General features: G+C 34.1%; 1 protein-coding gene across 2 annotated transcripts in view; it reads right to left on the bottom strand.

Annotated features, from left to right (window-relative positions):
* The window catches only part of LOC149803050 (hydroxyacyl-coenzyme A dehydrogenase, mitochondrial-like), a 33087-nt gene that overhangs the window by 3445 nt on the left and 11376 nt on the right, over window positions 1–18266 (bottom strand). For both annotated transcript variants that reach the window (XR_016420123.1, XM_089952608.1), the window contains exons 4-6: window positions 12459–12585; window positions 8330–8419; window positions 3659–3848 (exon numbers count right to left, since the gene is read on the bottom strand). Coding sequence is in view for 1 of the 2 variants with exons in the window: in XM_089952608.1 (XP_089808734.1) it covers window positions 3659–3848; window positions 8330–8419; window positions 12459–12585 (407 nt within the window). In the remaining variant the exon portion in view is untranslated. The remainder of the gene's footprint in view (window positions 1–3658; window positions 3849–8329; window positions 8420–12458; window positions 12586–18266) is intronic.

Genomic DNA, 18266 nt, shown 5'->3' on the forward strand with positions numbered 1-18266 from the left:
ATAGAAAGAGACAAGGAAAGAGATGGATGGGCAGAAAAATTGATAAATGAATGGAGATCATCACAATATATCCAACTCTTTTTTGAAAGGTCTGAAGATAACAAGGACACAAACAACACTAAAAGAAAAGTGATACCTTTGCCATTACTTTTGTATTACAGACAAGGTGAAAACTGTAAGCAAACAAATATTGTATGTAAGGCCTTGTCCTGATAATTTAATGCTATATAGCTCCTGTTATTCTCTAATGCGCCCATCCTCACTTGTACAAGAAATTATTATATAAGAAGAAAGACTTTGTTTTCTGATCATAAGCCCATCTCAACTTTTCCAAATTCTTACATACTTTTCCAAATTCTTACATAACAGGCCCCTGAAATTATCATAGGAAGCATAATGAATACTACTGTGTATTAAAACCAGTAGAAATTCCAATCTCCATGAGATATACTCAAATCGACACATTATGTCCGATAAACATGACCATTGCCATTCCTGCTTTTCCCCAAAAACTCTGAATCTCATGTGTTGATTATTTGAACTTTTCAAGAGGCTTACTGTCTCTTTCATCTTGAACATGTACCGCTTGTTTGACAACCTTTTCAAAAAATTCAACAGCTTCATTATACAGATATTCTGCATCAAAATATATGTGCAGTTTGAAACATTTTAAGGTACTCCTATAAAGTTAGGTGGTTCTCTGGCTAGCTCCAATGAATCTAGTATGAAATACAAATGTGAATCAAACACACACAATCCAATATCCATATTTTACCACAACAATTGTATTTCCATAAGTTTTACCATTATTCCTTAAGTCCATATTATAAAATTGATTTCTATAAGACTTATAGTCATATCTTAAGGGTTGGCATGTCTGTAAGACCATTTCTTCTAAATGCTGCATATTGAAAGCCATCTCTGATATTATTCAGCAATAACAAGATTTTCAAATTAGCTGCTTTTGTGAATGTATTGGATTTCAGTTTGGCACCATTTTTAGTTCAGACCAAAAAGACATCATTTACTACCAGCAAGACATAATACCACATTGCCATGACATTTTTTGAAGAAGTAATAATAACAAGTTTTTTTAAGATTACTGCCTTGGTGGTCATATTGGATATCAGACTGGGACTATTTCCATTTAGGACCAACTAGACATCATAAGAAGTCTTCCAGTTATAGCACAATTTCAGTGTCACCAATCATCTATGAGAAGTGGTCGTAACAAAAGTTTCAAGATGGCAATTGTGGTGACATATCAGATCAGCACCATTTTCATTTATGAGAAAACTATACATCATAAGATGTTATTAAATAAAAACCATATGCTAATATGACCATTCATTCAGGAGTAGTAAAAACTAGTTTTTATGTTCTGATTGTGTCCGCAGCACTATTTTCCATTTAGAACCAACCAGACATCACAAGTCATTAAGAAAAAAACACAGATGAGTTGAACATTCACTTAGAAGAAATAGTGATAACAGGATTTTCAAGATGGCTGCAATGGTGACCATATTAGATGTTAGATTATCACTTTTTCCAGTTAGAATGAAACAGATATTACAAGAGGCTCTTACTGAAAACACCTTTCTGTTATGTCAGGAGGAGTAATTATAAAATTTTCAAGATGGCAACTCTGTGTGGCCATACTGGACATCAGACCAGGATATTGTTTTATTTGGTTACAAACAGACATCAGAAGAAGCCATCTGGTGATATTGCCACATCAACAGAACTTTCCATTTAGGAGAAGAAGCGATAACAAGATTTTCAAGATGGCTGGTGTGGAAGAAATATTGAATATCAGATTGGCATCATTTTCATTTAGGACCAACTAAATATTTAGTGACAATCACATGTTGATATGACCATCCATTAAGAAACAACACAATTTCATCATGGCTGCTGTGGTGACCATAATGGATGTCCAAAATTATCATTTTCATTTAGAATAAACTAGAACATGGGGTGAATGTGTGTAAAGTTTCACAGTACTCTTCCAGGTAGTTTAGTAATAGTGATAACAAACTGGTGCTAATGGACAAACAAATGACAGACTGTCCCATAAGCTCTTCTGGTCAATGACCATTAGACCTAAAATAAATGAACACTTGTTGTAATATTTAGGATTTTTGGTTCATTAAATGCAAAATCTGCAACAAGACTGTAAATATAAAGTGCACAAATGTTAAATAATAGATGAGAATAGGAAGCATTAATTCACTTCAGAAACTTAAATGATTCCAGAGCCACTTTCGTCTCTCTTTCACTATCCTTTTTCAAGCATATATGTACTGTGTTGAAAAAGTAATGAAAATTAGTAATACAAGCTTTCCAAGAAGTCTAAAGTCTCATCAAGTCAATGTTCAGTTAGGAAACAAAGAACTTTTAAATATTTTTGTGGTTAGGGGCAGAAGTAAATCAGTCAATCAATTTGAAGCAGAAATTTCTTTGTATTTTGAGCAAATGTGGGATATTTTTTAAGGTGGGACTTTTATATATTTTGTTCAGCCTACTTAGATTTCAAGGACTAAGGGAATCCATTTATTGTGAAATATAAGTGCATGGATTGGATTTCCATACAAAAAGGATATTCTGCATAGTATATGCAACCTAACTCTAGTCACATGCACTTTTGGTATGACAGAACTAACACAATATGGTTAAAGGTAACAATCAAAACATAGCTGATATAACTGGACCACACCCAGATTTTTTAAAAGAGGGTGTAAATTAAGATGATGGGTCAGGATAGGGGGAGGGTGGTGCATTGGGTCTCAGGGGCAATGTCATAATGGAATCCCCATAGGAAAAGCCACCAGAAATTCCTAATATGTAATTCCAAGATACATTTAGTACAATGGCTTTTAGATTCTTTTTATACACTGGTAGATATGTAAGATACTATCACATTTTATTGTGGCACTTGTACCTGACAGGCTATTCAGCTGATGGATATGGATAGCTGACAGGCTATTCAGCTGATGGATATGGGTAGCTGACAGATTATTCAGTTGATGGATATGGTTAGCTGACAGGCTATTCAGCTGATGGATATGGGTAGCTGACATTTACTATTCAGCTGATGGATATGAGTACTTGATGGGCTATTCAACTGATGGATATGAGTACTGGATGGGCTATTCAACTGATGGAGTACCGGATGGGCTATTCAACTGATGGATATAACTACTGGATGAGCTATTCAACTGATGGATATGAGTACTTGATGGGCTATTCAACTGATGGATGAGTACTGGATGGGCTATTCAACTGATGGATATGAGTACTTGTTGGGCTATTCAACTGATGGATATGAGTACATGTCGGACTTTTCAACTGATGGATATGGGTACCTGACAGGCTATTCAACTTATGGATTAGAGGTTTTCAAACTGAAGCACAAAAAGTTACTTCTACTCTGCTTACATGCATTTCTGATAGTGGACCATTTGAAGAGTTGTACTGAACTGAAAATGAATATAACTGCATATTTTACTTTTAGGTTTCTAAGAAAACGAAGTTTAGCCTTTAAATTCTGCAGAGGACCAATATATTTAAAACAAGTACAGGTTGGCAATGGGGTGTCATATATGTAGATGCTGGATCAAAGGTGATAGATGACAGAAATATTGGTACTGAGACTCACCATCAATGATGAATTTGCATGTATCAAGTCCTACATAGTCTGTTAATTCAAATGGTCCCATGGGATACCCAGCCCCAAGTTTCATGGCAGTGTCAACATCCTGAGGACTGGCCTCACCCCGCTCCACCATCCTGATAGCTTCCATCATGTAGGGCACCAAAAGACGATTTACTATGAACCCTGGTGTGTCCTAAAGAAACAGACAGTAAATGTTTTAGCAATAATATATATATGCACAATAAACTCTTTTAAAAGGTGGTAACAGTACAAAAAATATTGTTTAAACTTAAATTTTTCTGTGGTCATATGTAATTGATGCTGACATATTTGCTACATACAACTTAATGAATGGGAAAAAATTTAAATACTGTCTAAATCTTCACTGCTTTGAAGGTTTATAATTCTTCATATTTCATAAAATAAATACATATTTATGTATGTATTAACTGTTTCATAAAAACTAACACTTCAAAGAAGAATATAGCTTTAAGACACTAATGAACCAAATTCAGACTAGTTTAGCATTATGAAGTCACTATATAACATACAATATAAATGTATGATAGATATTTTTCCAAGTTTTTCATGAATATTTTAAATTATATATGTGCCAGCAAAATCAAAAGAATCATTGTGAAGTGTAAACTTCTGCTGAATGAAATTAGTACTTTCACGTGTTACATAATAAACAAATGGCATAACCATGTTAAGTTATTATAAAATTCAGATATTTCTCTCCTTTCAGTAAGTGCAAAAAAATCAAATGTTAAATATATTCCTAAACAAGTACATGTAAATCAGTGTTAAAAATTTTTTAAGAACTTTGTAAATTTTTCTACCTTGAATTAATTGCAGCATTAAATTTAACTGCCCTTGTACTGCCTATACCATTGCACAGTGAAGAGTTGTTTCCCCATGCCATGTCAGGGCAGTGATTGCATTAGGCACTGTTTGTACAGGAAGTGGATTGTCACTACTCATCAGTTTGTCCTCTTCTGTACATTTTAAAAATGGTGCACAAGTGCTCATAATGAGTATTCATCCTAATGAACTTTCTGATGTTAAAAGTAGGCTCTTCAAAGATTAACAAATAAACATCACTTGCTCTAAGACAATATATATTTAATGCCGTTCTTTGAGTAAATAGGTTAAAATATGCAAAATGTACATGATATTGAAGGTTATTTAACCACTTATCTAGTTTTTCCAGTCCTCAGCTTATATGCCTCAGCTAGCAAGCTCTTCTGTGCATGCAATGCTCACACCAAGCTACCTGTCTTGACTTTAAGCTTTTGCCACCTTCCACCATTTTGTGTTAGCATGTACAGTATGATTGTTGGTCTAGCACTAACCGAATGCTGCCTAATGTTAAACTTACTGAACATGGACCAGGTTATGCATAATTAATGACGGGGAAATAACTATGGTTTTGGTCACTGTATCATAGAACAACTGCTGTTATATGTGATCAGGAAGCTGATGACATACCTAGTAATGAATTTCAAAGGTGTGTTTCATCATTAATTTATTTAAAGACAAAGACAATATCTTCATGATTGGTCTACATGATTCACCTAAAGTCTAAATTGCTAATAGTGCAAATATCGGTTTTATAAATTGTACTTCTTTACTTTGGCACAGGAGAAAGTCCAACTGCTACTGATTCTCAATTGTTCAACCTAGATAACTAAGGAAGTTCTCTCTTAAATGGAAGTCAATATAACCTGTAAGTTAGTGACATGAATGAGTGATGTGTGTATGCGAACAGATGGCCTATTCCTGCCCTACCATTCACAAATCAGAAAAAAGTAGTCAACTCTCATCACAATGGAATCCTTTACAATTGAATAATCAAGTTCCAACAGAAAACTGATGGGAACAAATGTGTTTAGTAGTAAATATGTTCTCCTCTGGACTACCATGGCAATTTACCAGTAACAAATGCATATTTTTTATGTATTGTTCTTTACATCAAGATGGTAATTTGTAGGGATTAAAGTTTTACCAGGAATGTGTCAAAGGACGGTGTGCAGACATGTTATTTCTATTTTAAAAAAATTTGTTTACAAGGTAGGAGCTTTAAAAAATAACTGCAATAAAATTAGGCGTCAAAAATAGATCTGTATTCTGAAGTGATTCTTCTCCTTTTTTCAATATGCTGGCAGGGACAGTAAGTTTTCTAAATGGCATAATCTTTAAAATGACAGATTTATTACAATGATAATGGTTGATAACAAACATGGTAGTAGCAGCAGATTTGACTGATTAATTGTTTTCAAAATCAAAGAGAAGCAATCATCAAAAAAGTTTACTGATATATTCACTTTCATCCTAAAGATACAAGAAATGGATAGAGAGTTCCCCACTGTGCCAGAACTGGCATGTAAGTACACATATTTTTCTGTGTGGATGCATAAAATCCTCAGAATAGAAGTCCTAGGGATACATCAAATTTTCACAAAATACACAAAATATCTAGTACCCAACAAACCACTTACTGATGTTCTCAATCAATAGTGACTAATTTCAAGTTTAATTTCTTCAAAAACTATGACAAATGTCTCTCAGGATTGTAAATGCACATTATTATAAGAAAGTATTTCACACATTGGTTTGGAAATTAAACTTATATATAAATTGTTTGGCCCAGAAAGTTCAAGGTTGCCTTTGTTGTCAACTAAATAAGATTACAATGTCACCATCAACTTAGTGTAATGCATTTTTGATGTTCCATTGATGACATAAGGGAGTTAATATTTTAAGGAAGAAAATTGAAGAATAAAATAATTTAGCACAAGGAATTATTAGTATAAAAAGAAAAATCATCCTGAGAAAGATGCAAAATTTAATTAAAACATCAGGAAAATGATGGGTGAAGACTAAGGTTAAAAAGAAGTCCCTCTAAGGGACTGACATTCTACTGACCCCAACAAATTCCAGGAATTCAAGAGAAGACCATTTCTTCCATTTTAACTGCTGTATGTTGAAACCATCTCTGCCATTATCCAGCTTCCTGCTTTTTCACAAAAATCTGAATTCTTATATGCTGCTTATTTAGACTTTTCAAGATTAGTGTCCCTTTCATCTTGAATACATATTGTTTGTTTGACACCCTTTTTAGAAAATTCAATAGCTCAAATTGATTATGCAGACAATTTGCATGAACAAATATGTACAGTTTGAAGCATCTGAGGTAGTCCTATAAGATTAGTCTACCAAAAAACACATCGTCTCCTAGTAAAAACTCCATGTTGATATGAACATCCGATATGGAGGAGTAGCAATATTAAGATTCTCAAGATGACTGCTGCAGTGGCCATACTGGATGTCTGTACAGCACCATTTTCATGTGGGACCAACTAGACCTAGGAATGAAAGTTTGTATTGTTTCATGATAATCCTCCAGGTAGTTTAGGAGGAGCAGAAATAACAAAACTTTGCTAACAGACACCATCCTATAAGCTCTTTCGGTTTAAGACCACTGGAGCTAATGAGAATAAGATCTGGATTGAAAACTTCCACAGAGCTACCCATTTCTGCTAAACCAAATAATTGTTGTTGTTGTAGGGTTTAATGCCATTTTTCAGCACAAGATAGGCTATACATGGCAGCCAGTATTAATGGTGGAGGAAGAACCCAGGAAATCCCCGGAAAGAACCACCGACCCTCGAGAAGCTACTGGCAAGCTTTCTCACATACCCACATTGGCCGAATCCGAGACTCGAACCTACACAGACAGAGGTGACCAAATAATTGAATACCATATGTAAGTATATTTCATGGAATCAAATTTGGTGACAACTAGGAACATTCCAGTACAAACAACGATGTTCTCACACCATAAGAAGGCAATGGAAAGTAATGCTGAGTTGAGAAAACAAAATACTTTAAACTGTGTATGTGTACTTCATAGTTGTCAAGGAGGAAATTATAAAGCAAGCATGAGAATATTTATTAAAATCTTACAAATATTTATTGGCAGTTGTTCTTGTTGTTGTTGTAGGGTTTAACGCCATTTTTCAGCACATGATAGGCTATACAGGGTGGTTTATTGGCAGATCACATTAAAACATTATTAACTTATTCAATACTTCTTATTCATAATGTCAATTTATTTTTTTATAGTAACAGATCACATGATCACATGTTGTGTTCTAAATGTGAAAAGTTAAAATGAGAAGAAAAGAATCACTAAAAACATACTTTTTATCATCATTATTAATAATTATACTAAACAAACATGTCAAGTGTGATTTTGGGGACCTTTTCACAATTAGCTCTTTGTTCTAAAGGTGACTCCTTCCTGAAATTTCCATCAGAGTAAATTCAATCTCTGCATTTCAGTTTATATGTTAATTGGATAAAAGAAACATCCTTCTTCCATTCAGTTCAACAACAATTTATGATTACACCACAACATTCTATAGTTAAACAATGATTCACAGTAATCCTGATATTAGAATTTGGACTCCAATTTATTTATCTGGGAGCCCTTTGTAGGTCTGGAAACTATAATTTTTAAAATGCTAGTAAGAACCCTGGATGTAACTCCATTGTTTTAAGGAATTACTTATAGTACTGTGGTATGAAAGCAAATGTCAAGATGTGTTAGGTTTGAGTAAAACTTGGTCATTTACTGCAATGATGTGAAGGTAATGATACCCCTTTTACCTTACAGTTTACTGTACTTTTATCCATGGCTTTTCCAAAACTCAGTAACTTGCTGAATGTTTCATCCGATGTAGCTGGGATCCTGATCACCTGGAAAAAGATGCATATGTAAAACAAGCTGACTTTCCGTTTCACTGAAAAACAGCACATTGGCTACCATATTATCCCTGTATGATGTCCATCCAAATGCATTCTCCCTTCACCTTTTTACACTACAATGCACTGACCCATCACCCTATTAGACTACAATGCACTGACCCATCACCCTATTACACCAGAGTTGTTGGTCAATAATCCAAAACAGGCATTTTTCCACTATACAGCAAAGATTTTTATAATGTTTTGCAAGGGATGGGAGTTTTATAACATTTTAACCAAGAACTGATAAATCCAAAATTCATTGTTTATTTGTCAACATTTTTATGTACATGTCGATGACGTAGGATATACATTTAGACAACAAATTTTAATCGTATGTTTAGTGTCAAAAAAATGTATGATATGCATTTGTATAAATATGTTATCATAAAAACAAACGATAAACCCATCAGTTGTACCATGTATGTACATTACCCAGCTGGTGAATGACAAAAATCACTTTTATGTGAGTTTTAAGATTCAGCTGCAGGTACATATGCATTTTGTTCAATAGCTTAGCAGCTAGAGTAGTCCTTTATTTATATGAAAGAAATAAAATGGAAAATAGTTTTTAAAAACATAAAATAAGTCTGATATTTTTGTTCATTTGTTTTCCAAAGGACATAATGAAAATAAGGTGTGTCACTCTTAGCAGGAGCCCCAGGTTGCAGAGTGGTTTAACATGCTCTCTTTTACAGATCACTTGCGGGACCCTGAGTGGCCAAGTGGTCTAAAGCGCTCTTTGTTACAGATCACTGCCATCTCACCTTTGATTCGGCTAATGTGGGTATGTGAGAAAGCTTGCCAGTAGCTTCTTGTGGGTCGGTGGTTCTTTCCGGGGTTTTCCCGGGTTCTTCCTCCACCATTAATACTGGCCGCCATGTATAGCCTATTGTGTGCTGAAAAATGGCGTTAAACCCAACAACAACAACAGATCACTTGCACATTTCACCTCTGTCCTTGTCAGTTAGACGTGGGTAGGTGAGACAGCTTTCCATGATGGCTTGCTGGATCTTCATGGGGTCTTTCCAGGTTCTTCCTCCACCAAATATACTTGCTGCCATATATAGACTATCAGGTGCTGAAAAATGGCACCGAACTCCATGAAGCCAAAGAAAAAAGTCACTCTGAGCTGTACTCATTAATTATTGTTATTTAAAAGACTGCCACTGTTTTCCTGGCATTGGCATGTGTTAGAAATGTTATAATTATGGTAATTTTCTCTTTAGGGATGATGTTGTTGTTGTTGTTATGGGGGTTTAATGCCATTTTTCAGTACAAGATAGGCCATACATGGCAGCTAATATAACTGGTGGAGGAAGAATCCGGGAAAACCCCACAAAGAACCACTGACCCACAGGAACTGGCAAGCTTTGTCTCATACCCACACTGGCTGAGCACAACACTAGAACCCATGCAGAGAGAGGTGAGATGGTAGTGATCTATAATGGAGAGTGCTTTAGATCACTTGAGGCCCCCTCTAAGGGACAACAAAATCAACTGCTATAACCAATTAAACAATGTAACAAAGGAATGTTATTATAAAGCTTCTCTAGGATACAGTAATTAGGAATTTGGCCAGGGAATTAAATGTGAACATCCTAACAGAGAAACTGAATTAATAAATAAACAAGAGATGTTCCAGGTGCAACACGCAAAATCCAAGGTTTGCAAACATCATTTTCCAATTTGGAATTTGTTTTTGATAAAAATAATTTTTTAAATGCCAGTATAAATCATACTGTAACAGATCAGTCTATTCTGTTTGCTTGAAATCATGTATAATGAACAATATAAGCCATGACCTGCCAGTGACGATCTGGTTCTGAGCTGTGATTAGTTGAGTTCTCATTAAGAGCAAATAGACCACACATCTAGAATCCATCATATTTAATATATTTTCAAATACCGACAGTTTTTTATACCTAGATTAACAGATAGGAAAGTTACACAGGTGAGTCAGAATTATGTGTCAGACACAATACTCTTCCAAGTGTCGGATGAAAAATCCTGATGGTGAAATTTTCTGTCCAATACCAGTGCATAATGAAAGACTATTTTTTCACATTCCCGAATGAAAACTGAGGGTCAAAGTCAAAATGGCATACTGTGAATCTGATTTAACCGTAAAATAGAAAAACACACATGAAAATATTTTTTCTCATCTTAAGATAGGGTGCTAAATGTTCAATGAAAAATTCAGTGTAAACTTTAGATGAGATATAAACACATATCAGCATTCAAAGATTAGTGGTTAAGACTGCTAAGGTAATGGCAATATGCATCATTCAAACTGTATCCTGCTTGCGAAATGATTTGGACTGGTCAACAAACAAGTCCACTCTTATTCACAAGATTAATCAAGACAGACAAAAAACATTGATTTAGTCTGTCAACATTGATCTAGCACTGATTTAAGCTTCATAAAAAGTCATAATAAAAAAATAATGAGAATATGAATTCTATAGAAATAAGTTACAACAGCTAGGTCAATCAGTGAAAAGCATCAAGTTTGTGGATCAGTAACTTCAAATGCTGATTGTTCTAATACATAAATGTTGCAATTAATATTTATCCTGATTACTGTAAAAGAATGCCCAAGTGATAACATAAATTAAAGAGTTTTTTAAAGTACTATGTTAGCAGCAAAAAATCATGTCATGAAAAACAGCAGTCATACGATGAAATATAGACATTTCTCACATTCCTATATGTTTATGATGATATTTTCCAATGTAGAGCACTGGTGGAGAAATCTCTTTTTCATCACTTTTGTCTTACATCACATGATGTCAAACTAGCATTTTGATTGGTGCATCATCACTCTGACTTGTTTGTATGACAACATATCTTGTAAGAATTGTCTGCTATTACTGTATACTTTTTAATTTTGGTAGTATCTGCATTTTTGCCTAGTTTTCAAGTTTGCATTATTTGGTGTAAACCAAACACTATATCATCTTTCTAAATATGGAAATATTTTTAATGTATAATTTATCCAATTTTGCTTTATCTGTACTGAGAGGGTGCCATTTTGTTTATAACCTATGCTATGTAGCCCCAAATGTGAGAAAATTATCCCTTTTTTTTACATCAGTGATGTATAAGAAAATTCCACCCGAGGGTCAGAATTTTGTGTCAGACATGAGGCTTTAGTGTCTGATACAAATTCTGAATATTGTTAGAAAATTTTCTATTGTACACTGATGCATATTCAAGATTCTTTTAATCCTCAACCATTGTCCTACACTGGAAAACATAATTCTACACATGCAGGAATGTGAGAAATTTTTTTTATGGCTCTAATTTTATTTAAAAATACAGGTCTCCCTCAAAAACGCACCTGGGGTCCATAATCACAGATCATATTATGTAAGGAACTGCATTATATTGAGAACAGCAATATTTGCAAAACCATGGCATACTGAGAATAACATTACATATCGAACTGTAATATAGTGGGTACTATCAATTTTTTTAAAAATAATGGTGTTTTGAAAAGAATATGAAGATATAAGACTAAATTTCAACTTGTTTTCTTTCAATCCTTACTGCTATACAGTAGCATGATTTCAGTCATGGAGTCAGTGTAATACCATGTTACGTCCAGAATCATGTTATAATGAGGTACAATAAAATGGTGGAAAGCTGTACAGTCAGTGACAATGCATGATTTTAGTCATGGAGTCAGTGTAATACCATGTTACGTCCAGAATCATGTTATAATGAGGTACAATAAAATGGTGGAAAGCTGTACAGTCAGTGACAATGCATACAAAAGCACACCCATTAACAATTTCTTGATTTTGTAACATGTAATTATGGAGATAAACCTCTTTATAACCATCAAAACATTTATTTCATTTTTTATATTTCAATAATCTACACCTTTTACATCAAACTGTCAACTGAGGAATGTTAGTACTGTAACATTGAATCAGAATAATTCACTTGCTTCACCATAAAAAGCACAGAGAACTATAAAACATACCTCTAAAAGTTTCATAACTGGCACTGGATTGAAAAAATGAAGGCCACCAAATCTATCTTGTCTCTGTGTTGCCAAAGCAATGTCCTTGATGGGAATGGAGGATGTGTTACTAGTAAAAATGGTATGTCTGAAATCAGAGAAGCAATTTTATATCATTCAGGTAAACTATGCAAAGACTTTTATTAATAAATATTCTGAACTGTGCACTGACCCTGCATAAACAATTTCAAATGATATGCCTTCACATCCTTAAACAAAACACGAATACTGTGAACAGAACATTATACATCTGCCCTTTAATCAATATTCCTTTATGCAAACAACTGACAGTTTTGTACAGACACCACTTTCATTTTATCAGTGTCGTTGACCTTGACATTTCAACTCCCAACATCAACAGATTTCTTCCAATACCACCAGAGCAAGCCATCCACAAGGTTGGTCCAATTCTGTGCTGTAGAACTAATGTTATTCTACAAAGCTCATTTTTTCTTTCAGTCATAGTGACTCTGGCCTTTGATCTTTTGACCCCAAAATCAATAGGCTTCTTCCTTACCCCAACTGCAAGTTGTCCACAAAGTTTGGGCAATGTATGTTATGTAGAGCTAATGCTTTTGTGAAGTAACCATTATTTCACTCAGTCACAATAAACTTGACCTTTAACCTTTTGACCCCACATGTATTAGACTTCTTCCTTACTAAATATGCAAGCAATCCATACAGTCTGGTAGCCATAGATGATGAAGAACTAAAATTATTGTGTGGAAACCATTTTTCTCTTTCTCTTTTTTTTATCAGTCACAGTGACCTTGATCTAAGAGATTTTGACACCAAAATCAATAGGGTTCTTCCTTACCACATGCAAGCCATCCACTTAAGTTTGGTACCAGATGATGGACAACTTGAGTTCCTGTGCAGAAACGACAGTGGTAACAAAATTACCAAAATATGGATGAACAAATAATCTTGTGCAATGCCTGAAACTTGTCAAAACAAGTAGTCCCATGTAAAAGACATGATGCCGAATGACAAGGGCCATAACTCTATCCAAAATCATTAGGACAAATCTCAGACTAAAAAGACTGTTCACATCAAATTGCATCTGGATATGTGAAATAGTTTTCAACTATGCTGATTACAAACAACATACCATCTAATGATGTTAAGTCGATTGACATGGGCCATAACTGTATCTAAATTGGTATAGATGAAAAGAAACTCATAAATGCCACATCTAAGTCAGAGTGGTAATGTTCTTACCAAATCGCCTCAAAATACATTCACTAGTTCTTGAGATGTACTGACTGCAAGCAAAACTCCAAATTTCCACGTGAAGACAATAATTTGCTTAAAAATGGGGAACAATGTCTAAAATCTTGTAACCGTCACTAAACCTGTAAATGGTAAATGTTAGGTAGTACTAAACAATTTTCATATATGGTGTGGCCATATATGTACCCTTAAAGCTCCATAACAAACAAAATAGATATATTTTAAATTCATCAGCAAATACAGTCTGATAAATCAGCTCCAAAACTTACACTGATGCTGATGGAAGGTATCAGGATTGAATTGGACCACAGAAAATGGAGAAAGCAATTCAGTCAAAAAATTGGCATGGCAAAGCTTATCTTCCTATGATTAACTCATTTAGAGTCATATCAACACACCCTCCCTGCAATATTTTAAAATCCCAAAAGCTCATAAATTTTAGCTGTATAAAACTACTGAACAAAACTGAAGATACTGCAAATGTAGGACAGTGATAACTGCAATGTAGGACAGTGATAACTGCAATGTAGGACAGTGATAACTGTATCTCAGACATTTAATGAAGAGGAAAGTGGACCATGAATTTCCCACAAAATTATGTAGTCTGAAAATTTTCAAGCAAGCAAGACACAGAATAATGAGAACAGTTTAAGGCTCATGTCACATGATATTTATCCATCACAGAACTCCATCTACTGATCTTATATTTTTGATGTGTGCTTCCATTTGGTTATGTACATCGAACAGTTTCCTTTTTTTATTTATAGTAACTGTACATGACACGTTTCCAAGAAAACAGATGAGTTTCTTGAATTTGAAACCACATGTCACAGATCTGTTATAGATTGTTACCCACTTTTGTAGTAGACAAGTTAATATTGAAAAAAGAAACATGGCATCAAATATTAAGTGAAACAGGTTTTATCAATGAGACTCATGGATGTTAAATGACTAAAAAATGTTACAGGAAAGGGATTTTATTAAACTGAAGAACATGTTGCATCAGGAAATGTTTAAATCAATAGCACTTTACAAATTTTGAAATAAGAATTTGATGGTGATGTAACACAACATTCAGAATTTGTGGGCTTGACTTAATGACCTTTCAGCAAAAGTTAAACATGCAATGTAAACTAGTTAAAGTGAATGTTGTGTATAAATAATTTATCATTTTGTTCTGTGTCTGTATTCTTATACTAATGCACATGGATTCAGCCTATCTGTGACAAGAATTTTAGATCCAGGTAAAAAGCAAAACTAAATGTATGTTTTTCATATAGTTTTCTGTAATCATGACATGTAATATATAGAATAATCTTTTTAGACTTAGATTGTTCTCTTTTGCCACTCATATTAGTAATAGTAACACTTGTACCTCTCAGTGAATGGGGTTGGCATGGGTGAACTTACAACAAAGCAATTCAGGTTAACAGTTAATATAATTTCCCTTTGGTCGGGTACCTGGGTAACTGATAATTAGCATTGATGGGTACCCGGCTGACTTTTCCTAAAATGTTGACACCTTTATTCAGTGTTCACATCAAACTACATCAGAATAAATTGAATGGTTGTTGAATTGTGCCAGATAAAAATAAAATAATTTGTTTAGATATGAAGTTTATTGCCAAGAACCATAACTCTATTTGCAAAGGAGTTGTTGAGACAAATGCCACGAAAGATGTATCTAAGTCTATGAGGCAATGCACACATCAAATTGAATTAGAATATGTTGAATTGTTCTTCAGCTATGCTGGTTACAAGCAACATCCTATGAGCAAACACTGTTTATTGTCAAGGGCTATAACTCTATACAAACAGGATTGATGACAAAAACCCCATGAAAGAACAGATCTAGGTCTCAGAGGCAATACATACACCAAATTTAAGCAGAATATATTAAATTGCCCCTGAGTAATGCTGGTTACAAGAATTTGCAATTACTGTAATGGAAATTTAAAAATATATGGAAGAAAATGCAATAACTCAGTCAAAATTGGACCTAAATGACAAAAACATTCAAAGGCACAGCCACTTGTAATAGGCAATATACCTACTAAATAGTATTCAATTACATGCAAGGCTTTGGTGGCTACAATATGTGTGAAAAGGCAGAGGGAATAGGAGATTATTATAGTGCTCTCGCATCATGGTGTGTGTTCCTAATGACAGAGAAGAGTAAACAGCAAAATGGTCTTTTCCAACCAACAAATACATTTGTCTTATTGCACTGTCAACTAACCAGAGATGTAAAAAAATCATTAACTCTGTTGATTTCATTTGTCTTATGCCTACCTAGCCGAGTCACAAGTGATGTTTTTGTATTATATTAATCTCAAAGACCCAGCAAACTAATCAAATGTGACCATCAAGTAAATTAAAAACTGGATTATCTCCATTTATAGAAAATTCTCCAAATCTAATTGACTAAGTGTTCAGAGCTCCAGATAATTTTTCTGTCAAATAAATAAAGTATTCAGCATTTTGAAATTGGAGTAATGAGCAGTTATGTATGAGTATTGTACACATACGTATATATTTTAAAAGATTTAGCATACCAAGGGTGATACTTATTTGCTATTGCTGACACACCCTTGAAAGGTTCCAGATACACAATTATATTTTTCATTTTAATAAATGGTTAAAGAACATAGCAGTTAACAAAAACCCATGCTCTGGATTACATCTGAGTGTGCTCTGTGTTTGCTTCACAAGGGACTTTAATTTTTTTGTACTCGACAAAACAATAAAAGTTCCCAAAACAACTGAAATATTTGCATGTTTTTTGTTATCAGCCTTTACTATGTTGCATATACAACCTCTGATTCTGTATCAACCTCTACTGTATGTTATATAGCTTTATCAAAAAAAAACCCCAGCATGTTGTGATAAAGTAAGCCGGAACACTAATCATGTTCTACAAGTGAAGTACATGTATCATCTAACCCTGAAGGTTTCCAACTTGTGACTGGGAAAATGGACATATTCTTTCAAGAAGTTAAGAAAATAAAAACACTGGTATTGATTGTGACAGTCTCAAATTAAAATATCTGATGGGACAAAAGATTATTAATTCATAACTAATAATACCAACGAATTAAAAAAAAAGTAATATTTTCTGTGCATAGTTTAAATCAATAACTAAAATAAAATAAAATAACAACAACATGCAATAATAAATATACCTTTTGCAGCACATGTTGTATGACAAATCAATTAAATGAAGTTCTTCCAATCTGATCATTCTCTCACTGGGTTAGATAAAATTATCATTTTTTCTCTCCTATTTTTAAAAGCTAAATTTCTTTTTCACTGTCAAAAGAAACATAATAAACTTACAAATCACAGTCATTTGATAAGTATAAGTTATTATTTTGTAGCGTGTTTTTCTTCAGTCTTTCTGTATTTCAAAACTGACATTAAAAATAATTTCAACTATGTATTGCACACTGTTTATTTAAGAAATTCCAGTTGAGATTATTATCAATGACAGGTTTGAATATTCTGTATACAGAAGAAGTTAATGGCATTGAGAAAGAAGTCTTTTTATAGCAGTTAGATGTACTTTCTGTTTATAAAACACTTTCAACATTAAGAACTAGTTGATATTCCGACTGGCTACTGAACTGTTTTGAACAAATGCAAGTAAATTCATCAATTCTAAGATGCTTCTTAAATGCCAGACATAAATGTTTGCTGCGGTGTCACGATGATCAAGTGAAACAGATCAAGTGCAACAGATAACCAATTACCATGAAAATGTTCATAACCAAAAGTGTGTGTGTGCGTGATATGGATTTTTAATGTAGCTTTAACAATTTTTCAGTCATACTGCTACGATGTCTGCAGTATGGCAGTTTATAGTGATGTCTAGCACTGGGGCATCATGCTGCAGACATGTTGCATGATGTCCCACCTGGTCACATTTTCCTGACACCAGGCCAACCAGTCCTAATACTAACCTCTTAATTCTGAGTGGCAAGCGATGCATCTGTTAGTACCATTTTTGTAAGTCTTTGGTATGACTCGGCCGGAGATCAAACCCACGACCTCCCGCATCCATGGCGGACGCTCTAACCACTAGGCCACCGGAGCAGTCATAACCAAAAGATAATGGGTACATTTAATTTTGGTAGAACATGCATATTAGGATGAAATTATGTATAAACCACACTGATAAACATACTCTCACGACATCTAGGCCGACCATTTGATATCATCATGCCTCTGAGAAGTAATATGGAATTTGGCAGGTAACACGTAGATATTACGATGGCCATATCTTATGAACTCTGAGCTGGACATGTTTTTATTTGTTTGCAAGAAAGCAGAAGCTTTATCTCACACTCTCACTTGCACCAATCATACCTAACAACTTTCCAGAAAGAGATGGGTTTTTTTAAAGTACAAAAAGTGTGTTTTGTGGTCCAAAGTTGATGTGTTGGGGGTGGGGTGGGGGTGCTAGCACACATATCCCAAATAAACAACAATGTGTAAAACAGAATGTTAGTTATTTATTTATCCATAAAATCCTATGCA

Source organism: Sinohyriopsis cumingii, chromosome 3 (assembly GCF_028554795.1).
Source record: "Sinohyriopsis cumingii isolate HCF-2022 chromosome 3, ASM2855479v2, whole genome shotgun sequence".
Taxonomy (NCBI): Eukaryota; Metazoa; Mollusca; class Bivalvia; order Unionida; family Unionidae; genus Sinohyriopsis; species Sinohyriopsis cumingii.